This window comes from Pezoporus wallicus, unplaced genomic scaffold (genome assembly GCF_028554395.1).
Source record: "Pezoporus wallicus isolate ANWC-B61680 ecotype Strahan unplaced genomic scaffold, APGP_CSIRO_Pwel_v1 contig_4710, whole genome shotgun sequence".
Taxonomy (NCBI): domain Eukaryota; kingdom Metazoa; phylum Chordata; class Aves; order Psittaciformes; family Psittacidae; genus Pezoporus; species Pezoporus wallicus.
The window spans coordinates 3120148-3145078 of NW_026640647.1; the positions used below are offsets into that span (position 1 = coordinate 3120148).

The 24931-nt window shown below is 39.8% G+C and overlaps 1 protein-coding gene across 7 annotated transcripts in view; it reads left to right on the plus strand.

Moving 5' to 3' along the window:
• Positions 1-24931, plus strand: part of SLC39A10 (solute carrier family 39 member 10) — a 108758-nt gene that overhangs the window by 60676 nt on the left and 23151 nt on the right. For 2 of the 7 annotated variants that reach the window (XM_057419913.1, XM_057419914.1), the window contains exon 1: positions 11056-11150. The exons of 3 other annotated variants lie outside the window; for them this stretch is intronic. In XM_057419913.1, the coding sequence (XP_057275896.1) occupies positions 11142-11150 (9 nt within the window). In that variant the 5' untranslated portion in view covers positions 11056-11141. Of the gene's footprint in view, positions 1-10517; positions 10734-11054; positions 11151-24931 lie in introns of those variants that run through there. 2 more of the 7 variants (XM_057419916.1, XM_057419920.1) reach the window with 2 other exon arrangements.

Genomic DNA, 24931 nt, shown 5'->3' on the forward strand with positions numbered 1-24931 from the left:
GGTGCAATGCACAGACAGGTGTTTCGGGCAATTCCATCTGCCTCTGCCAGGTTCTTGAAGTCTAGTTATTTCCTTTTCACTCAGCTTTCTGAACAACTGCTGATCAGGTCATACTAGCATTAAGACTGCTGTCTCTTGCTCTCAGGAGATCATTAACTTCTGAAATGAACGCTGTTTCTGTGATGGTCTGCCCTGCAATACAAGTTGCAGTAATTTTGATCCACCCTGCCCTCTCCTTCAAAAATCACTGTTCTGAGTTTTAACTGTAACCCAAAACATAATGATCAGCAATAACCTCTGAAAAATAGCCTACTGCTGCTTTGCTGCTCAGAGTAAGTGGGGCTTTGTGCTCTGCACACATCTCAGCGCTCAACAGTTAGAAGTTTTGTGCAGCAATTTGAAGTGTCCTGTGAAAACAGCAGCTCTGGTTTTAGAACTAGAGCACTACCATAATATTGTTCTTACTAGCTCAAGGTTTGGTTTCAATATAACAATAAATAAAAGCCCCCTGTTCAAACAGTTCCTTAAAAATACAGTAGTTTAAAAAGGAAACTGCAAAGATAGCAACTATTGCTGTTGAGGGAAACAACTATAGGTCATGCAGGGTTTCCCTCCTGTAAATGAGGAAGAGGAGAATTACAAGAATCAAACACTGCTGTCGTGAATGATGAAGGTGGCACTTAACATCATGTAAGTGGACTGATCTGTTCTGTAATGTGTGCGTGCTGCTCTCAGGAAGGGGGTACATGAAGTAGTTTCTGGTGCATCATGGCTGGTAGTTAATTTTCTGATTCACTGCTGCTTAGAAGCTGTGTAACCAAGTCTATTGTTGTCTGATTAGTCATAGTTTTCATATTGTTAATATCTTCTGAGATAGGGCCAAAATTTGTATACTTCTCTTGGGGTAAGAAGTGTAGATGAAGTGAAAACTGAAGCCCCCTTGGGAAAAACAGCAATGAATGCATGTCATTCTTATGCTATGAATTTGAAACACCTTGAAACATAAATAGTGTTATCACAGAATCACACTGTCCAAATGAAGTACTTTTCAGTTATTTTAGATAAACTTAAATAAAACCCCATGAGCTGTTTTGGGGATGAGAATTTCCCAGAATCTCTGCTTCCCTCTGCTTCACATGGGAATTTGGCAATGAGTCAGCTCAGCCCAGCTCCAGGTACCTGTGAGCCGGAGAGCCACAAGCAGTCTCTTTTCATATAACTGGCTTGCCTAAAGTATTCTTATTCCAAGCATCCTTGCAAATTATTAATAAGTATTGACTTTAGCTTTAGCTTCTGTTTAGGTTTAAGAAACAATGCCTTGAAGCTCCTGTGTACAGTTTCCTTCTTTTCATTATGTATATTGATTTGCCAAAGGATATTATGTTGTGCTTCAGAAACTTATTCTCAGAATTTTAGAGAGCTAAAAATGGGATAGATTACAGGCTTTCAAACTTCAGATTTGCAATTAATCCTGTGGATTTGTCTTATTTTAACTTCTAATTAATGGAAAAGTAATTCTGAAAATGTGAATGAAATTAGTGTTTACCCAGCTACAAAGACTTAAACTACCTGCAAAAAAATACAGAGAGATATGATTATCTTAAGTAATTACTTTTCAAAGGCTATGATTCAAACTACTGTGTTAAGGTACTAGGTTTAGTAACTACATAAGTGGTCTGATAACCAAAAGCTACTGTGAGACTGCTTTTGGTGAGAAACACCAGCCACTCACTTTAATATATGCACAGGGTGAAGCACCATGATTTCTTCTAAGAAACCTAAGCAGTAATTTATACTGAAAACCTGTTCAGTAGCTATACAGATACTCTTCATATGTTTAAAGAAAGTCGCCTATCGGAAGCAGTTCCACAAGCAGACAGATTTATTGAGAGATGGCACCAAGATGAAGTGAAAAACTAATGGTTCACCTTAAAGAGCTCAAATTCTGCCCCTACCTGTCCAGAAAGCAGTAATATTTGTTTGCTTTTTAGATTAATTTTCAGCTTTGAATTACATCACTGTGAACTTGTGGAGCATTTTGGTATACATTCACTAATGTAAACATGTTATAAAGAACAGCTTTTGCTGTTCAGTCTTTCTCAGAATGTTTTGCTTTATCAATTAAAGGTGCGAACCCAAATTTGTATGTTTTTGTTGGAGAAGACTATACAGTAACTTCATTACAGCTACCGTTAGAGGTTCATCTGAGTGTGCCCTTTGTGTATATAGGACTGCATTAAGTTTGTCTCAAGACTGGTTTGCTTCCATTAGTTCTCTAGTCCATTAGTTACCTCAGCAATGTCAGTCGTCCAACACAACCATTGCAGAAATGGCTTTATCTTTTTTTCTCTGCTTGTTTCTTTCTCAGAGGTCTCTCAATGCTGTAATACATGCCAAATACATAGTCAGAAAAACACATGACAGCATCCGTTCTTTCACAAGCAGTGCTCCTAGTCCCATGCTTGCTTGAGGAAATGCTTCAAAAATTCTCTCCCTTTTCTTCCTTTCCTTTGATAATGGGCTTTATTCATCACTGTATTACTCCATTCTGCTGCTCAGTGGAATTACTACTGGTTTACAGCAACAGGCATCAAGTGAGTTTGCCAAATCATGCAGCTGAAAAACCAATGAAATGGGCCTCCCCAACGCTCTTTCCAGTTTCTAGCCCTGCAACATTCCCGTGGCCTGTCTCTCCATGTAATTTCATGGGTGTTCATCTCTGATTTTTCACATTTCTTGTCAGTTAGACCATATTCTGTGTCCTTTCCTCATGCTTCATCTCTGTGTATCAGCTAAAGTTAACTCTCTCCTTTGTAGCTGTTTATGCTTAAGTTCACACTCCTACTTGTATCATTAAAACTGTAATTAACATCCAACTGTGCAAAGCATTCTGGGGCAGCAACACAGAAAATAAAGGTGCAGCACCCAGCAGTACTGCCAAATGAAATCACAGCGTTTCCTAATGTCATTCATACACTTTCTGGTGCCCCCTTATTTGTTTTCTGTAGAAATGGGGGATTTTACCATGCTTTTACATCATGGAATACAGGCGGAACAAATACAAAAATATAAATTATGGGGGGGAAAACCAACTACTTCAGTGCATGCCAGCATTTCAAAGCCACGGTCATGCATTTCAGCACTGATGTCACCCTGAAGGCCAGCATTCTACTGCTCCCTCCAATTCCCATTTATGTCATTATCAGGCATGGAAGTAAGTTTTATCCAACTATTTCCCTACACTGTGGACCAGTCATCAATAACTCGATGAGCCTCTCTGTTTAGATTTTGCTACTGGTACACAGATTTAAAAGCAAACAAAACACCCATTTCATAATTTGCTTTATTTCTGCCAGCAGCATCTTTGTTTGTTTTCCCTGCCATTGCATGTTCTTGTCTCCTGTCATCTCTGTAGGTGTCCATTTGAGGCTTTGGATCTTTGGTAAAGAAGGGATGAGGCTGTGTGACACCCCTGCCCATTCATTCAAGCTTAGATTACTGAAGCATATCCACAGATTGGTTCCTCTTTCCACTGTTGAAATTCCAGAAACGATTAATTCCTTCTGAGATATTCAAAACAGGTAGCCAGTAACTTAGGGATGTCCCGGCTTCCTGGTTCTGACTTCTGATAGTGGAGGAATTGCAGCCCAGCTTTAGAAGAGATATACTTGTATTACTCAGTTAAGTCTAGGTCACACACAAAGACTCCCCATCACCAACTTAGTAGTTAAAAATTGGCAGGTACTGCCATAAAAGCTACTGACTTTCATTTTCTTCTTTTAATCTGCTCACTGATTCTTTCCAATGTTAGGGACAGTATCATTAAATTTTTACACTCTGTTTGAGAAAAGGGTGTAAAACAAATTCCTCAGCATGTAACGAGCGTACATTAAAGTCAATATTTTCCTCTTTGATCAGGTGGGCCAGTTTTGGAATTGATCCAACTTGATTTCCTAAGTGTAAGCCTTCAGAGGAATTTTCAGTTTACTCCACCCAGCCAGCAAGAACAGCTTTGTTTAATGTTTTGAACCCTGCCTAGCTCCAGCAGAGAATATCCCGTATTTATTGATACAGAGCTCTCCTATGGATATGATCGTAAGTTCTCTGTGCTCAGTACTCTCCACCCTGCTCATGTGCTAAAGGAAGCAGCTGACTGGCCATTCCCTCCCTTCATATCCTTTGGCATGAAGATGGTATCTTTCTGCAACCAGTGTGTACAGAAAAGATGCCACAAGCAAGCAGGTGTTCTCAACAGACAGGAAGGAAAGGAGAAAAATAAATAAACCCAAGTCTGCAAATAAACTCAAGTCTGCAAGAGAGCAACAAAGCTGTGACACACTGTCCTCACTTTCTAGTATCTTACATTTTGAATCTTATCCTGACCCTGCTACCAGCAAAAAATGTGTCTCGAATACCATTAAGGGGTTTTGGGATGCTTTAGAGAGTAGGGCTGGCAAGTTATGTTCCAAACAAATACCAAAACAAAGGGAGAGTCATTTAATAAAGTAAAGTTTGCCTAGCAGGAGTTTTCCTGTGGATAAGCTACACTGGTGTTTGCCAGCTTTGCAAACTTAACCAATGGTCTGCGTCTCATACTGGCTTTTTTCCATACTGCAGAAAAAAGGCTTTGTGCGGAACAAACACTTGGGTTGTTGCTGCAGCATCACAACCTTTGACATATATCCTTTGATGTTTATGTAACCTTAAATAATAATATTTTTCATTGGTTCTAAACTTATTTTTCACCAAAAATGTGAGATTATGTTTAAAAACAAAAAACCAGAAAGCCTAGCCCTTTCCCGGTGACTGCATGGTACTCAGTTGCCAGCTGCGGTTAAACTGCAACACCCACAAAGAGACAAACTAAAATACTTCTAAAAGAGAGGTCTATAAAATATGGATCTTGATTTAACATGTTAAAAGATTAAAAAACATGCGCTTCTGTTTAAACGAATTTCCTGCCAGTATTTACAATAGTACCATATTTAAAATTGCACAGACTCTGTCATTGACATTAATATATTTGCTTAAAAACCTACATACAAGCCCATACATGTTTATATATGGTCTGAATAGGAGAGTATGTACATGTTGTTGTAGGACAATGCTGTTGTTAGAGAAGGGTAAGAATTTAAAAAAAAAAAAAAAAAAACAAAAAAGATGGATTTCCCTTTCTGTCCCCTCTCAGGAGTAAAGAAACTTTCAAATTATACTTTCCAGATACTGCAGTGCTAGCCAGATCTACTTTGAATTATCATTGGAATTTATAGAGTTGAAACCAATTAAAACTAACTAAACAAATCTGCCAAGCAAATGCTTAAACAAGATCACCCAGTTTAGCAGGAATGTGGAAAAAAGCATATACAGTCTCTACAAAAAGTATCATTTCTATATACAGCCTCGGAGTTAAACAAACTTGGGCTTTAAATTCATTGCAATTAAACCAAGTAGTCCTGAGGCAGTGAAATCCCCCAGGGGACATCACTGCCTACTTCTGAGCATGACTTTAATCACCAAATCACTACTTGCTTGTAGGGATACTTAAGCTCACCCTGATGCTTAAATGTCTTCACTTATGTCCTTGCCATAAGCAAAGTTTTTGCTGCTTCAGTACCCAATCTCAGCACCCTCTCATACAGCCTGGGAATAAATACATATCAAACTACTGATTCGTTAAAGTACATGTAAGTCTGTACAATATGACTGACCACATACAGTAAGTACATCAGTAAATTCAAAGCAGAATAGATGACTGTCAACAAGTCATATTTTCAGATCCAGCTTAGCAAATTCTGTAATTGAGGAAAGAAAATGTCTTCTGTGTGATGCCCTGATATTCACTTCAGCAGATCTTATCAGTGCACTTCTGAGCAAAGCCTCCTGTAGTAAAGCTCTTTCACTTCTAAGGAATTTGGTAAAATCTCTTTGGTAGGCAAGTCAGCATTGACAACAGCTGTGCCCTGTGAACCGTTCTCTAACTCTCTAACATGGTTAACTCTGCTGCTAGCTAACTCTGTGAATCTCTTCAGCTAGCTCAATAATACTTGTTGGCCACTGTCAAATAAGAAATGGCACTTGTGACTTTAATTCAGGCTCTCAGAATGAATGAAGGGCAAGGACAGAAGCTAGAAAAGAACAGGAAAAAACCCACACATGTAATACATACCACAAACCCAGCTGTGTTGGCATTCAAACTGCCCTAAATTCTGATTAAATCTTTGAATGATTCCAAATAACAGCCTGAAATGTCAATTTCCTCCATTATCTTGGCTTTTTCTTGAGACATCAATATTTCAAAAGTAAGAAAATTAAGTTGGGTTCTTCAGCCAAAGAAGTTAAACTTGCCAGAGGGGTACAAAATTTCATCTTGGCAAGAAATAGTAACATTTTTTTCCCCACTTAACTAGCAGAAGAAACGTACACCTTCAACTACTAGTTTTCTAAATTAATTTCTCCCAGTCAAAATCTTTTTCAACATATTGTTTCCAGTCTCCAAAGAAAGTTCACAAGACTCTTTCTTCTGCTTACAGTCAGATGCAGTATGAGGATTTAAGAATTAAACCTGCGTGCAGATTTACTAACTGGTGTCATGAAGCTCTCCTGTACGGCAGCAGGCTGCAAAGTGGTGATCTCCCCTTGTGCAGGGTGCCTCTCAAGGTTACTCCTTCAGGCTGAAAGTCCCTTTTCCTGCCATCATATGGTACTGAATATCGTTTTAGGTGGTTTGGGTCAGGTGTACTGTCTCTGCTCCCTCCCAGCTGGGCTCTTCCATGCTGGCAGAGGATGAGAGACTGAAAAGTCCTTGATCAGGGTAAGTGCTACTGAGCAACAACTAAAACATCCACGTGTTATCAGCATTGTTATCAGACGGAAGCCAAAACACAGCACTGCACCAGCTACTAGGAAGAAAATTAACTCTATTCCAGCCAAAACCTGGACACTGGGTATAAGAATACAAGTGGAAGCAAAATCTAAATTATTTCTATTATTATTTATTAATACTAAGAAAAAAAAAGTTGCTTCTAAACTAGCTACTACTTCCATGTATATGTGTATATATGTCAGCATTTTATCCCTCACATGCAAAACTGGGCTGTTACAAGGAAGAGAAATCAGCATATGAGATCTGTCAGACTGTCCAATTTCACAGATCTTCTGTTTAGGCCTGCATCTCACAACTGAAGCATGACACTATGTCCTGTCACTTCCTTTACAATCTTCTATGCCAACACAACTGGCTGATCCAAAACTGGGGTCTGCTGACCAGATGCATCAGGTCCACAACGTACTGGAAAGGTCATAGCACTCTACTGAAGCTGGAGATGTGTCTCTAGACAGGACCCCATCTTGAGGCGAGCCCGGCTAGAAGCCACAATCTGCTTTCACAGCATTATACACCAAGCCCTTCTATATTAATTGATAGGATACATTACTTTCCTGCAGACCAATGTACGAGCGTGTACCGTGCAGTGTTACTCAGCAAGTACACACCCTGTGAGAGGATGAAAAAAATAAAAGACAGTTCTGTTCTAAAAGTATAGTAAGGTATTGTTCTGTTTGAAGCTTAAAAAGTCAATCTGGATTTGTTGCATGGATTTGTGTTACCTTGAGCTATCAGCGATGCTGGCTACCCTACTCTGTTGTACCAGCTCCTTGCAGCATAGAATGCTGTTCCACATGCTTTACAGGGAAGTATATTCTCTGCTTTTCATAGTAATGCCTGATTAAATAGCTTTTGTTCTGCGTTTCTGAAGCTGAAGTACAGAAACTCATACTTGATTTTACTGAGGTGTAGTCAGTTCTTGTATTACAATGTACAGTTAAAACTAGGGAGAAATAACCCAGTTGCAAGATACAATGTACAACTATAGGGAAAATATTCTAAATACAAACAAGCTTTTCAATGTATCAGATGAAAGCCCAGAGCAGACTAACCAGGATGATTACAGCCTAAGTCAAAATACAAATGAGACTCACATTTCTTAACAGGAAACGATATTCTCATCTCATAGTGCTGGCAGGCCTACTAATGGTCCCTTCTGGCTTTAAAATACACAGCTGCATGTCAGAACGTGTAACAGCTGGAGAGGAGGAAGGCTTCTGCAGAGACAAACCACTAACATAAATTTTTTTATTGGTATACCCTGTTTGGGTGAATCTCTGGGAAGTAACTACATAGCAACAGTATCTCCACAATAAGGTAAAGCTGCCTTCAGAAAAGCTTCTTTACCCCCCTATATATGTAACTTTTCTAAATACAGTAAAACTAGTGAAAATCAACCAAGCCTGAAATTTTGAAGGACATTTCTGTAGTAAACACCTTAATTTCAATTGATTCTATGATTGTAGTGTTCTTCCTGGAGTTCTGGATTTTGGGGTTTTATGGTATTATTTGCATTTTATTTGGAAAAGCTAACAAACCCCATATGCTCTCTTTTAACAGTTCACCCAGTTTGAACTCTGAAGGAAGAAGATGCAAAACTTTACATTTATATTCTTTGCACTCAGTGTATTTTTACTCTAGACCAGAGCAAGCAGAATTCAATCACACCTAGTGATCAGCAGTGGGTATTGTGGTAGGTGTCTAATGACCAGTGTCAGAAGCAGCTCTGTATTTTATTTGCTGTGTGAAAATTCTGAGAGATAAAAGACCTGCTCTGAAATCAGGAACCATTCAAATCCATGTGCAAATGATCTGATGTAACAGTTTGGTTTAGAACCTCATAATCGGTTTCACAGTCCCTGAAACGTGACCTGGGCAGAGGTTGTCAAATGCTTAACTAGGATGGTTTGCGTTCTTGTGATTGATTCCATAAGGCATTGGGGAAGAAAGGAGGGAGGGAATGCAGGCGTTATTTTTTTCCCCTCCAAATAAATACTAAAGAGAGGGAAAGGTGCAGGAGGAGATCTGAATATAGAAAGTCTATCCCTTGGATATGAAATTTATGGAGAGAAAAAACCAACAAAGGAGTAATTGGAGAAGTTCAGTAAAGATTCAGAATCACATGATTGAAAGATTGGTGTAGTATTAACAGAGAACTGATGTGGTCTTAGGTCCTGTTTGATAGGTTACACGTCTTTCAGTCAGTTTATTACATTATCTGTGTTTTAATGATTATTCAATTTATTAAGAAAGGTTTACTCTGGGTTTCCTTTGCACTGTGACTTCAGTGTTATGTGGGGTTTTTTGAGTCTTACAGGTATCAAACTTTGGTTTCTAAGCAAGTACTACCAATCCTTCACATTTTTGGTATTCTGTACTTGTTTTGCATTCTAGGGACGTATCACCAAGCAAAAATGCACATAATGACTTTGGAGGGATATTAGGGTGGCTGAGGTTGGCTATCTCAAGCCAAGGCTTGGACTGAGACAGGACCATGGAAAGGACAGGATTCTGGATCTGAGAGGCCAGATTTAGGCTGTGCTGGTGTGAATCATCCGGTTTAACAAAGGGTTAAGTTTAGAAAGGTGAATTAGTTCAATCTGGTAACATTAAGAGTCTAAAAGAGAAAAATACACATGTCCTTAACAAAGGGGGAGGTGGTGGTGGTTTGCTTGCAGACTTAAGCCTGCTATGGAAACATCAAGTTATTTTTGAAGTAAACTATGCTGAAAATTGTGTGCAAACTACTCAAAAAAAAAAATAAATGGAACGGTCTAAAACTTATCTGAGGTGTCTCTACAACTGCACTTCAGCCTCTGAACATACTTTCTATAAATAACCATTACAGAGTAAGCTGGTCTATTTCGAAACAGTATTTGATGTGAAGGACTCCTATATTCTGTAGATGTTCTGTTGTAAACCAAGACGTTTTCGGTGTTGTTCTGGAAAGGGTTTTAATTTACATACGGTATTACTTTTAGTTCTGTAGCTGCTGCCTAGGAATCTAACGCATCGTGATGAGGGGCTCCTCCTCCAACAGGGGGAATGTTTATCATCTAAACAGCGGTTTCCAGAGTTAAATAAATGGCGGGTAATACGTATCCCGTTCTCGGAGAGGTACTTCTACAAGAACGCCAAGCTCCAGCCATGAAATACCCCTTCGTCCCTGAAAGACCCCTTCCTCCCCCGCCACCGAAAGCACAGACAGCTCCGCGGCTGCAGACGAAGGCCCTACCCCGACCCCAGCGGCAGGCCCGGCTCTCTCCAAGCTGCCGGCTCTTCGCCGCCGGGGTAGCGGCCAACGGCGCCTCATAGTACGGCCGGCGGCTCCGCTCCCCGCTCCGCCACCCGCCAGGAGCGGGCCGCAAGGCTCTGGGCCGGAGGCTCTCCCGGGCCCCGCGGCCGTTGTGCGGCCAGACGAGGTGGAGCAGGCGGCGCAGCTACGGCCGGCGGTACCCGGGGCTCGCGGCCTTCTGCCCCGGGGCTGCGTCCCGCCCCGGCCGCCTCCCCGCTCGGATCGCTTGAGTGATGAGCGCAAGCCGCCGCAAGGCGGGGGGGAGCGCACAGACCGCGCTACGCCATTTTCGTAGTCGGCAGTGGAGCAGAGGAGGGGGGAGCGGAGTGAAGCCGCGGGGGGGAGGGGAGGAAATGGCTCCGTATTGGGTGAAGCGGGCTGCGGGCACGCGTGTGTAGAACGGGCCGCATGGTGCGTAGTGGCGAGTGTGGAGCCTGGCGTAGCCGCGGTTAGTGAATAGCGTGGCCGCAGCAAGAGCTGCAGGAGGAGGAGGAGGAGGCGCCGCGGCGGTTTGGTACCGAGCGGAGAGGGAGATGCACACGGCACTCGAGTGAGGTAGCTATAAAACCCCATTTGTTTACATTCCCTCCCCCACAACCGGCCGGCGCTGCGGTGAGGGTGGCGGCTGCCCCCGCGCTGGCGGCGGGGTGGGGGCTGAGGGGCGCGCAGGGCTTGCGGACGAGAAGGAGCCGGTGACTATCGGCAGTAACGGACACCAGCTTCCCCGGGATGCGGAGCGGGGGACACGGCGGCGCGGCCGCCTCATCACGTGTCGGCGGCGAGACCCGCCGGGGAGCTGCGCGGGTGGGCGAGGGAGGCCGGCGAGGAGCCGGGGGGCGGTGGTTGGAAGGGGTAGGGGGAGCCGTGCCCGGTCTCCCCCGTGAGGCAGCGGAACACGAGTCGCCGCCGTAGTCCTGGCGCATCTCCCCCCACCCCTTTCTTCCCCCGGCTCTCGAGTCGACCATGCGGCAGGTAAATCCCCCCCGCCCCCCCTTTGCCTCATGAGGGGACTGGGACGTGGCGGCGGCTACGGGGCTGTAACTGCCCTCGCCGTTTTGGGCGGAGAGAGAAAAGGGGTGGGGTGCGGCAGGATGCGGCGGTTGGTTGGGGGCGGGCGGCGCCGCGGGCTCCCGGTGAGTCCCGCCGCAGGCTGAGCCGTGTCCCGGGGCGGCGGGTGTCGCCGGGCGGCGCGTAGAGCTCTTTTCGCCTTGGCTCTTGTTATTTCTTTATCGTCCCGTGCCCGTCCCGTGTGCGATTTGTGGAGTGGCCGACCCTGCGAGGCCACGTGGAGTTCCCGGGTGCAGACACACGGTGCTGGTGCTGCCTTTTACGGTTCCGCACAGGGTGCTCTTGCAAGGAGAGGGTCGCTGTCAGCGGGTGTGCGGGAGGAGGGGGTCTCGGTGCTGTGTGTGTGTGTGGCTCTCGTATGTTGTCGTGTCTGTTGAGGGACAACATAGTGATGATGGATGATGAGGAAGCCACAAGATTGAATTCTGCTTGGCCTGACGTTTCTAGTTAGCGTTAAAACTGCAGAAATAACGCTTGGGCTGTAACCTGCATGTAGCCTTAAAGTTACGAGCGGGTCTAGAGGTTTTGTCGCTGGGTGTAGTATGCCGTACACAGAAATGTGTGAAAGGGATTGATTACTGATCTCAACTGTTTCTACTGCTTATGCTGAATCAATTGGAAACATACCTAACGTCGAAACTTTGGAATAAAATCACTCTTCAAAACGTTTAGTTATCTTTGTCTTTTGTGGGGGGCTTCTGTAGAAATGTTGGTACCTGCTAGCTGTTCAGCTCTTGCCTCTGGGCAAGACCTGCCTGACTTCAGAAACAGTTCTGGTTTCTAGTACTCTAAAAACGGTATGCGTTTAAGCAGCAATCATCATTTGTTTTTCTAAGTGAAGATGTCATACCATGCCTCAGTATGATAGTACTGAGGGAAACTGATACGTGGAGCCTGATGCACTGTTGAGAAATGTACACTGGAAGGCCTGGTTAAATTTTCAGAAACATGGAAGCAATTGCCATCTAGTTACGAGATGTTCCTGGAGAGTTCCAGCTGGTATCTTCTAGTGTCACAATGTAGTAACTGATCTGGTGACAATAAAAGAGTACTTCTGTGCAAAACAGGTATCCTATTACGTTTTAAAAAATATTTTAACAGAACAAACTCAAGAGTTTCTGTCACTGATTAATGTGTTTTCCATTAGATGCATAGGGGAATGGGCGTTCTGTGTGGACTGGTGGAGCATATGACTCAACTTCAAAGCAAGAGTCAGACTTATTAATAGTAACTTCTTAGGCTAATGCTCAGTATAATATAAGAAAATAATGTGGAAAAAATTCTGTGGTTCCCAAGAACTCTTGAGACTGACTATAGACTTTACATTTTTGCTGTAAACTTGAAACTGTGGGCACTGTCCTGCAGTGCTTCTTTCTAAACTGCTTTCAACACTTACGTACTTGTGACGAAGAAAGTACATGGCAGTGCCATCCACTTACAAAAGAGAATGTGGCCTGTATATAGTCTCTGAATTAATTGTGTATGCTTTATGAGATTACTGTGGCAGTTCCGTATGGGTATGTGTCCTAGTGTCCACAGGCAGATGTGGAAGGATCGTATGCAGTTGCATATCTGGAATAGGCAACATGAAAAGTGATTCTGCCTAGATAAAAACTCCAAAACAATAAGGTTTATTTTAATTAACGTTCTTTGCTTTCATGTAGGTCTTCGTGCCTTTTCCAGGTTGGCTAGTTTGGAGTGTGTATCCAGTCAGTCATAAAATGTGCAATTACTGAAAAGTCGTTTACAGTGACACAAATGTGTTCATAGGCTTGGTTGCCTTAACATTAGTTTCTCCCATTACAAAAAAAAAATCAAGTGAAATTGGATCATCAGGTAATTCAAGTATATTGCAGAAAGTTCATGTGAAAAAGCACAGATCCTGGTGCTGACCTCTATCTACTGCAGTGCCTGGAAATACTCCTTTTTTAATTAGTGATCTCAGGCTAAGATCTATGTGGCATTGTAACAGTATCCATCTTCCAGAGTTAGATGTGAAAAGTCAGGAGGAGAGTATTGAGTGCATTTGGTACTTAGGCCTCACATGTTAATAAGCCGTTCATTTTGAGTGTTCAGTAGGAAGCCTTCGTAAGATACGTACTTTTTGTGTAGTTTGACTTACAAAAATAAGGTATATAGAAAACTTACTGTATCCAACTGGCATAAATTTCCTTGGTGCTCTTCACTAAGTCAAGCAACTGTAATTTAGATACTTATATCCATAAAACATTTTCAGCAAAACAGTGGTTGATTTAGCTAGGAAGAAGCTTTTAGGTAGTGCCCAGATCACATGGACATCAGACTTGGGTCTGTATAGTCCCAAAGGAAGTATGTTTAGACTTGTTTGCTTTGGCTGTTTTTCATGTTGTTTGATCATGATTGTACCTATTGTAATGACTGTTATTCCTGTCTCTTGTCACAGTTTTTACAGAAGTGGAAGTTTATTTTGAGTGTACAATGGGCACTTGGTAAATCAGTCTGGATTTGAAACAACTAAGTGTTCCCAGCAGATGGAATTACTGAATTAAAATTGCAGAAGCTATTTAAAAGCTGAGCTCCATGAAAGTTTTCCTCCAAGTCAAGATTTGTTCCTAAACTCTGATGGAAAGATCGTGGCACCTTTACAAATCAGGGATGGACAGGCATAACTGTGTGTGTCAATGAAAATTATATCAGAACAAGAAAACCTCATTCCATTTTCTTAACAGTTTGGCTGTCAACTGTCAGAGCATTTGCTATTTTATTGCGTGTTGTAACATGTTTTCAGAATTGTCAAATGAGTGTATCCTGGCTCTTCTCAACACAATGGAAAATACTAGTAGACGTTTCAAAGAAGGAAAGCTTAATCAGAATTCCTCTGTTCCTGGTGTAGGTACACTTTTCACAGAATTAGCTGTAGGTGCTGGGAGAGTTCTCTGAATACTAAGAATTGCCTTTAGGGAAGCAATTTCTGTCCTAATATGAAGAGAATCAGCATCACTTCCTGTTTTTCTGTGGGAGTCCAACTTAGCAGTTATCTAAAACAATTTTATCATATGACAAGATCTCATCTGTGGGGATGGGCCGCTGAAGTTACCTTAAATGAGAGCTAGTAATTTTAGTTTGATAAAGGCCTGAAGTAATGCTTGATGCAGAAAGAATTTAGATTGGTTTTAGGTCATTCTTAAATTACAACTGGGATATTACTTGAAATGCACCCAATAAAGTCTGAAAAGGAAATGTGTACCCATTAGGCAAAGCTATATCAAAACTTTTTTTTTAAGTTTCAGAAACTGATTAAAATGCTGGAAACTGTGTCCTGCCTACATTGTAATCTAAAGGCAAGGTATGCACTGTATCAGTCCCCCTATTCATAATACTTCATGTGCTATTGCATCAGTGCCATTACTCGTTTTCTTTCTCCCTTTTTTATGTAATAGAAATCTGACGGGTAAAGAAGTTAAAAAATAGTTGTTTGAAGTCACTTGTGTTTTGTTACCTGTTGTGATAATCAAAATCCTGTACAGGTTTTAATGTCCAAAAAGCTGGAAGCCAGCATGAAAGACAGGGAAGATAAGATGATGGTTTCCTGGTGTTCAACTCAAAAGCTTATGAGAAGAAGGGATGCTGAAATTATATGTCGGGTGTTGTACTCATGCTGAGGGACACAGTTCATTGTACTGGAAACATCCTCATCTTCTGGGTATCACATTGTGCTGCCTCATCTTCTTTCAGTTTTCTGACTTTGTTGCTGCAGAGGAGGAATGACTCAGCTGTTGTCTGTTCTTTCTCAGCTTTTGACAGCCTATGAGCTTCATTCTCATCTGGCTGTCACCTTTTCTATAGCTTGATGCTTTCCAAAGCAGAAGCACCGGTGAAGAAAACCTTGCTGGTTGTTCTACTGCAAAATTAGATTGCTACTAAAAATGTATGGACCTGTTACAAAAGTTATACTGCACTGTCTATTGGAGAGTCTGAAGTTGGGTGTATTTGTCTGTTACTATGGCTCTGTGAACAACATGAACAGAATAGGAAATATTCTTAAATGGATCTTGAACATGAGCAAAATTAACCTAGATCGGTTAGGTTGTGTTTATTAGAGATTTTGGGCAGTGCAAATTAATAAAACTCCAGGTTTGTTTTTTCTTGGGGGGGGGGGGGGGGGTATTTTGTTTTGATTAAGGTTTTTTTTGAAGAGCAGTTCTAAAATCTCACTTTCACTTACGAGGAACATATCTGTCTGTAGCTAAACCAATCTAGAACTGAGATAAAGTCTGCCTAGTGCTGAAAATCAGTGAATAACTATGATCACATCTGAAACTTACTAATCAAATCAAGTCCTGTAAAAGTATTCCTGTGGTTAGTCTTTTTGTAAATGCACACATGAGATGAAAAACTCTTCAGATTAAGAATGTATGAAGGATGTTTTATGCAAGACTGCAGGATTTCCATAGAATCATGATCAGCAGAGACTTTGTGCAGTATTTCTGCATGTAGGTCATAAACACTTTCAAAATAGTTTCCAGTCACGGCTTGTAGTAATGAAAAGTGAATTCCAGATAGGTGCTGTCATAAACTTTCTATATAAAGATAGATGTCTCAAGATCACCTGATTTGTAACATATTAATAAACTGATCTTCGTATGTTTTTATTGCAGCAGCGTTTTTATCACTGCAGTGTGATGATTATTAATGGATAAAAATAATATCTTGAATTCTGAAAGATAACTAAATTGTAATAGATTTACAGCTGGTGATTGGCACCTATAAATAGTTCCTCTTTTAATCAAGCTTATTGCTGGTGATAGCTTGCAGCCATACTTAGGTTTGAGTATCAAAGCCAAGCAAAGAAAAACATACAGCAAATACCCAAGGTACTCTCCTCAAATAGGTGTTTTGAGTATTTTATTAATATTCAGAGCCTCAGGCGACATGGTCTAGTTGAGGCGTCGCTGCCGATGGCCCAGGGTCCTTTCCAACCCTAACCATTCCATGAGCCTATGACTTGCTTTGCAATATTTTGCCAATATTGATTTGCATTTTAAGTAGGACTGAGTAGCACTGTATACCTGGATGACTGGTTCTGAAATTGTTCGTGATAGTAACCATATGTCATTTCTACAGCTGTAAGTTGAGTTTAACTCACCTTTCACCATTACTAATAATACTACAACTGAGTGTTTCCTGCAAGGGCAGTAGTGTGCAGGTACTCATCTGGGTTGAAGTCTTATTTTGCCACTTATTTTGCAGTAGGCATTACTACATATCATATACAGAGCAGTACTGAAGAGCTTCTTTGCTGTCAAGTGGAATATTGTAGTCTATGTTATAACTGATTACATTACTTCTCAAGGCTCTATGCAATTTCTGTGGTCCATTCCTGTAAAGAAAGAACTCTTAAGTCAGGGCTCTGCTACCTTGGTAAGTATTCTCACTCCATGAAATGCAAACCATCTGATTTACGCTATATTTATCTGCTAGTTCTGTTTGCAGAGCAAAGAAGCATTTTATTTTGCTGACCTGAATATATCTGTCTATAAAAGACAGTATCTCAGCTGAAAAGTACAATTCTAACTTGTGCTAGCTTACATTAAAACTTTAGAGATACGCTACTTGACTGCAGTCTAAATAATGTGGTAGCCTTGCATTGCTCCATATTTGGTGTTTGTGGGGTTTTTGTTTGGTTTTTTTTTTAATAAAAATAAAATATTCTTGTTTATTTGGTGTCTGATATAATACATAAACAGGGTAGACTTGCAATCATTCCCATTCTGAACTGCATATCGAGGGAAGTGTCTAGAAGAGGCATTGTATTAGGTAATGGTGCTTGAATTGTCCAGCTGCTCTCAAGAGTTGCACCATACATTCAGTTGACTATACAGTAGTTGCAGCAGGATGTATAACAAAATTTAGCTTTTTATTATAATATGCCCATAGATAACTTCTTGATGTTTGTAATATATTCTAGACTTTTATTTGCTTGTTCTCAAACAGCCAAAATTTCCTTCCATGCAAAACTTACTTTTTGACACGGTTACTGTTTTTATACTACAGGGAAGTGATTGAGTTGTGTAAGATGCGTAGTCCAAATTTATGCATCTTCATCTTGCAGGGTAAGGTACAGAGAATCCCAGAATTTCAGTTTTAGTGGCTCTGGGCAAAAATTCCCACGGTGGCTTTTGCTGACTGTGTATATTTAATGGTAGGGAGAGGAATGCAAGGGGCTTATGCTGACTCCTGAAAGAATGGATTGAGATGGTTTAATGATGCTGCAACTGTAACAAATTATTATGACTCACTTCTGTTTCTTTGTATCAAACTTTGTGGCTCAAATTAATTGCAGTAAGCAGTCATGCTAGGCAATCTAAAAAACACTTTCACTGCCTTTGAAGACCTACCTGGTCTTGTATTCCCCGCAGAAACTGCTGTTTCGTCAGTGCTAAGTGGCTGCATTTGTTTAATGAAAGAGTGCATTATTTTTTGTGCTTTTCAGCCTTTAATGCATAGGAACACCTCTCATAGTTTAATTGTGGTGTAGTTTAAGCCAAAACCCCTTAAAATGTATGGTTTTAATATTTTAATGGGTTTTTATTGATTGGACTGTGGACAAATCAAAATAGTGTTTTAGAATAAGACAACATAATTCTTGTTGAGTTCTTTGTAAAAAAAAAAAAAAAAAGAGGCAAATTTTCACTTCAGGGAAAATTCCAAGTGCTTCTACAAATAAATTAATGTACTGGAATTTTCTGTCTTACCACAGCTTAATTGTTAACAGAAAATTCAGAATGTGGACATGAAAAGCAAAGGATTAATTACATTTTCATAAACAAAATATTCTCAAAGCAAAACATTGAGAGAAGTGCATTCTTCTTCAAATAAAAAGAATGTGGTTTAACTATGAAAAAAATATATTTTTCCTGACTTTTTGCCCTTATCTTATCAAAAACATAGCACGGCACTTCCAGGAAGTGTTTGAATAATAATCTGAAGTAATGTGTGCTCTGCTGTTTTCTCTTCTGTACATGCAGTTATGGTTTGCTTTGGTTTTGCTTGACAACAAACAAAGGAAGATCCTTAACTTTACCTTATAGCCCTCTTATCAGTAATAGACTTATTAAACATTACATTTACATTAAAGTTAAAGCTAAAAACTTGAAAGTAGATGTAGTTTAATCAGAAATGTGTAAACAGTGAGCTTAGCTTACCCGACAAGAAAATACTTTTTAGTATTTCTGTTTATTTGTTGTGCTTTGCTTTGAGGATACAATTATGCTGGCCAAAGATAAGATCCATTGTTAGCTTTGCTATATTTCTAAAATGGTATTTCAACAATTATTATTCAGGCATCAGGTTATAAGATTTCCCCCTGTGTTGAAACCTTCTCTGCTCAGGGACTGTGGTAGAGTACTAGCTAGATATGGATGCCAAATATGCATTTGGGTGCCAAATACTGAACCTATTTATTGAAGTGTTTAGACTTCTTAACCTGGCCGTGAGGTGGCCTGCTATGTTACGAACTTAAATGACTGCGAAGAGCATCAGAGGATTCGCAAGCAACTGTTGTGCATCTAGGAAAAAGTAAAACTTCAGACTCTTCTAACAGCGCCCGAGTGCTTAGGTGTCTTCAGGTGTTGATGGCTGGCATGAAAAGCTTCTTCTCAGGATTAAATTCTCATGCTGTTTATGTTTAATGATATTTTAAACTGAGCTATTTTAGATATTAAAATAAGTTTAGAAGTGTGGATGGACTGTAACTGTCTTGATTCGTAACTGGTTCTTCCAGTAGATTTTAATTTTGCTGATGCCTATCAGTTTGATAGATTTCTGTCAGTTTAGCCTGGTGGTTTAAGCTGCTTTCTACCACAAGTGTGTTTTGTAGTCTCTTAATTAGTGTAATGTAATTTGAAATAGCATAGTTCTAATTGGCTAGATTTTGTAGAAAAGATGGGGAGCCCTGATCACATAATGCATTTACTTTCAATAGCTTTAATATGATCACAGTCAGGTGTTTTGTAATACAGCCTTGATGCACTCAGCAGACTTGGGAAGGGGGTGATGTACTGTCAATTACAATAGCAAAAGGAGAGGGAGGGAGGATCATTTAACAGAAAATGCTATCCATGTGGAATAATAAAGCATTTGTTACAGAAACTCATGTTTACATTCTATGAATCTCTAAATATTTTTGACGTTGAACCTGTGAAGTAACGGTATTGACCCTTTGATTGTGGAGCTAGAGTCCAGTTTTCATATGGATTCAGCTATTAGTGCCAAAGAGCATAAACATCTTTCTCTAAGACATTCAGTAACCCATAATTTCAGTGGTAGGCTGTCAAGCCATTTCTGTTCGTCAAAAGAGAAAAACTGCAAGTATTTTACATCACCCTTTGTGGAATGTGCCTCTTGATTAGTCAGGATTTGTTTTGAGATACACTTACTGATCACACATGTTAAAGGTAGAGACAGCAAGTAGCTTTTCAAGTAACTTTTAACTGTTTTTTGTACCACAGTTTGACAGTAGAAAAGTTTTAATGATAGAAAAAATAATAAGTTGGTTCACTTGCTTATTAACTGAAATTGCCAGATTTTGTGTAATTAGAGGGATGTATCAAAGTAGTAAGTTCCTGATGAAAAGTGTTCTTTTTTTACTGAAAGTAATAGAATCATGTACAATGTAGACAGCCCAATAGCAAGGGAAAACAGTAATAAAGATGGAAGGTATCAGTGATCCAGGAGTGGCATAGAAAACAATGTCCTAGTAATCCCACTGGGGAAGATGGTGACTTGCAATAGTTATTGAACCAAATCAGCAGTTAGTTCAGAAAATCCTTAAAGTAATAGTAAAAAGAAGACATGATGACACTCAAGGAAAACAACAGGGGAACATCTGCGTTTCAGAACAGGTATAGAAGAAGAATGTACCAAATTGTAGTTACCTTAAAAGCCAGGAACTGATACTAGATCAAATTACAACATAGCCTAGGTTAGATATATCTAATTGTAATATAGTTTTAGAAAAACTGGTAATGCAGTCTCACTTTCCTGTCCTTGCTTGTCTGTGTTGCTACTAGAACGTACCTGTACTTGCATGGTGATTGGCACAGGGAAGTACATATACATAATGTTATTTTTAAGGTTTAGCCCATCAGTGTTTTTAGTTGGATTAGTTTAGAAGATATCTCTGTTTGCATTTTAGATTAAGGTTCTTAAGGGCTATGCTTCCTTTCCCTTTTTCTGCCTCTAATCCTGCAGTAAGAGTAATGCTGCAAGTACATTTTCAGTCATTTGCCTCAAAGTTGTGTCCCTTCAAAGTTGCTTTAATACCTTGTTAAGAAAGGCTAGCAGTTCAAAGTAGGTGTTTTTTGAAGCCAGTCAGTATTAGAGTCATTTTGAATGGTTGCCTCGATCATCATGCCAGCCCTGTAACGGGTAGCCGTGTAGATCTTTAACAATAAGCTTGGCTAAAATAAATGAGAGCTAGGCAGTGAATTCTGTTGATGTCTTACTTGCAATGTGATGGAAATTACAGATTTTTGTTCAGCATTTTCTTGGTGGATCTACCAGTTGACATGCGTATGGATATTTTAGGTCACATGTCAGACTGGTCAGTGTTACTTCTCAATCAGCCAAGATGTCCTTACGAACACTTTTGTCTCCCACATTTATTGAACAAAGACATCTTTGGAAGCCCTCTAACTCAAGGTATGAGGGGTTCCAGCAGCTGCCTGTGTCTCCCAGATTGCCTGTACATCCATATGAAAAGAAGGCTCTGTCTTTCTTAAGAGGAGTAGTATTTCTCTTGATTTGTACTCTTGACAGAACGAATTTGCTAAGAAGAATTTGAATGGCACATTGACAGAGGGCCTTATAAAAGTCTGTGACAGTGCTTTGTTAATCTATTAAAAAAAGACATCTTTCAGTCAGTGGGATATGTTGTCAAGTAAAAAAATTTGTAACCCCTGAATTCTAGACATAGACTTTAATAATTATAATCCTCCAGGCATTAATTTGGCATAGCACTTGTAACAGAAACATGCCTTAGTCCTGGTTTTTAATGGACTTTTGTACTTGATAGCTTTAATAAAGTCATCAGCTTTGTAGTAGACATGCATCATCCCTTTTGGACTGTAGCTGTGATAGGAGGTTTTTTTATTTGTAATAGTAGGAATTAAACCCATACCAAAGCCATGCCTTTAATGCCTTTAAACATAATTCAAGTATTTTAATATAGCACAAGGATGAAATAGGTATAGCACAAAGATGAAATAGGTATAGTGAAATTGTGGTTTAACTTACTGGAAGAAGAAAAATACTGCAACTGGTTTTAACACTTTCTTGCAAACATTCTGTATTGAAGAGAAAATTGGATAAATTATTCTCAAGTAGCTTTCAATAGGAAATTTGTCTGCTGCTGTTTTTTCAGTGTTACTTGAATACATTTTGAGGTGGCCAGTTGTTTCATTTGTGCTAAGGCCAAAATACTGTAAGGCTGCAGATCAACCAAATCTGTAAGCTGGTGCTGCCACCAAAAGCAAGACTAATCTTTTTTTTTGTGTGGACTGTGGTGTTTGTGCAGCTGCACAGTGAACCAGATAGGAAAAGTAATCTGTCTTGAAAATAATCTTTTTATTATTATTCTAGGCTTTTTTCAGCAGAATCTACTTGTACAGCTGCACAGTGAACAGATCAGCAAACAAATGTGATGCTATACAAAAATGTTTGTGGGAATGAGTGAATGAAGCAGTGGAGGAGGGCAGGACTGCTGCTTTAAGTACACCACCATCTTAAAATGTTTGAACTTCAGCCTTAGTTCTAACGAAAACATTTGCTTACTCTCCGTAGAAAAATAAGATATTAAAATACAGGTGTAACTGGTTCATCTTTTTAAGTTTTTAATTCTTCCCAGCACTGGTATCTTGAAAGAACCTCGTTAAGCAGTAGAATGCTGGCACAAAATCAAACCAGCTCAGTTATAAATTTTGTGCATTAATAGATGTTTTATGGACTATGTACGGTTTATATATGAAAGACTGAAAGCTAATTCTTGGTAAGCAAAACTAATACTTACACAATTTCCAGCTGTTTTGATGGGTTTATATTCTTTTGAGCTTTGAGAAGGATCCCGTACTCCGCAATTTATTACAAATAACTGGCTTTTTGAAGAAGGCTGTCTGTTTTTCTTCTGTTCAAAATAAATGCCTCTTTCTGGATAACTGAGCTAGTAGATTGCTACTGTATTAGTTTAGGATCATTTTCTAGCAAGCTTAGGATTTAGCATTTCAAATACTTTAACATTTCAGATTTTTAAAGGTTTCCTGGGGTGTTCAGTTATGCATAAATGCTGTCTGTGCTACTTAAGTCTTATCTGGTATTAAGCAAATATGGCTTGGATCAATTAGTTAAAGGTCTCTTCTTACAAAGTGCCCCTCCTACCACACTGTAGATTTTCAAATGAATGACTTCTACTTAAATCCACAAACCTGTTTCACTGAAATGAAGAGGAAAGAAAATACAGGAGATGGGTGAGAACTAAAGTTAGAAGTGGTTAATTGTAGCTTTTTAGCTCTGTAGCATATTTTCCTATTTGCATATCAAGAAACTAACATCAGCTTAAAACTGATAAAACAAAAAGTGATTATTATTTAAACGCTTTTATGGCTTTCTTAAGGTATCATTCAGTAACGGCAATATATTAAATTCACGTTAATATTTTAAAACATTATTTACCTTTAAAATGTGTGCTGGATTAATAGGACTTTATATTCCTGTATTTGTTAAAAACTAGGAATTTGGAAAATAAACTGTGGGTTCATTGGATTTTCAGATTCCAGTCTTTTTCTGAACTGAGTATTAGTACGAAATACTGCACAGTTGCTGGAGTGGAAGTGGCTGGGGGCTGCAGGCATCTCTCCTGTGTGTACATTGGTGTAAATACCTGCGGTATAGGAGATAAGCTAAATTTTCTGGAATTGTAAGAGGAGCGGTCATCATGTGGTTGCTGGCTTTATTGCAAGACTTATTTCTCTTTAAGAAGAAAAGAAAGCCATTTCTCACAGAGCTGTTGTTCTGAGCAGTTCTTAATAGAAATTCATGACATAAACACTTTGCAGTCCTGAACAAGGGAAGTAGTTTGGTAAGGATTTTGCTTTGTCTTTATTTTTAACACCTTTTGTGTTTCTCAGTTCTCTGAAACTTCTGGTTGCCTGTGAGGTGTTACTAAGGCACTTTACTCATTGTGGTGTTCAAGCTGAGTAACTACTTAGAGGAGTCAGAGATACTCTTCAAAGATCTCTTTGCCATATAGGAAAAAAAAGAGGGCAAAACATTCTTCAGAAAAAAAAAAAAAGAGTTAAAAAGGGAGAGAAATTAAAACAGCCTGGAATGGCACATGGGAAAGGGAGAACCCATTTATGTTACAAATATTTCAGGTTATTAAAATTGTTGAGAGCAAACGGCAAGAGGGGGAGAAAATTGGGCACTTCAGAATATTCTGGTTGGTGTTGTACACTTGTACACTAACAAAAAACAATAGATGTGACTTTCAGTTGAGTGTGAATTTTGTTTGACCACATTACTTGAGCCAAAGTTTGTTGTTTTAAGTAAAGCCTAACTATCAAACTAGTTTGTGATAAACAAAATATCTCCCAAAATCATTTTTATATTCCAGGCTTTAAAGAAGTCTTCTGAAAAATAAAGTGCTATAAAAGAAGAACAGTTGAAATAGAAGGCATTGTGGAGAAGTTTTAGGTATCAAGGGAAACTGAATGAAAAAGGCTGTAAAAAAAATACCAACTTTCATTAGAGGTGATTCAGTTTAATAGATGAAACACCAAGGGCAGACAGTGGTTTAGCACAGAAATACTGTGAGTTTTCCATACAGAAAAGAGCAGAACTCTGCTGATGTGTTGCTCAGGGACTTTGACCTCAAACCTTTTGATTTAAAACCTTGTATATGTATATGCAGTCAGTACTGCATTTAGTATGAATGATTTGCTTGCATTGATGAATGAGGATGTGAGGGGGTGCATTTGGCAGCACTGTATGTGGTTTGTGCTGTGTCAGCTGGTGTGGCCGAACTAGTTATCTACTGTAAATTTACACATCTGTTCTAACTTTGGAGCTTGACTTAGGGTGGAGGTGTCCCACTGCCTGTGTGAATCCTGCAATACCTGTTCTTGTTTGCAGTTCAGCAGATCGGAGTAGGTGCTGCTATTTCCAGCTCTGGCCTACGGGTGCTGTAGTTTCTTACCTGACGGCTAGCTAGGAGAGGTTTCCCCCATGTCTCCCAGATTGGGTGCCTAGCCATTACTGAGCTGGGGAGGCAGAAGGGAGTCAAATGAGTGAATAAAATAAGGCAAAGGCTGACAGCAATAATAGGCAGATTTTTCAACTTTGTGGTACCCTTGGCCTCAGGCTGCCCTTCCATATTCTTTTGGAGGGATTCAAGAATCTTAATGTTCCTATATTGAGATCAGCTATATACAGTTTTGTGCCACCGAAATGTATAGGATTTAAACTTCAGGTTTCTGGTATTCTACACATATGAATACTGCCTGACAGGTTAAAGATGACAGCTATTTATAATTGCCTAGAGAATAGTGGAGCTTGTTTAAAAAGAAATAAATAATCAACTCTTAATAGTTCTTCTGTTTGAGATTTTTTTATGATGGGTATGTTTGTTTTGTAAGCATCTCTGTTCTGTAACA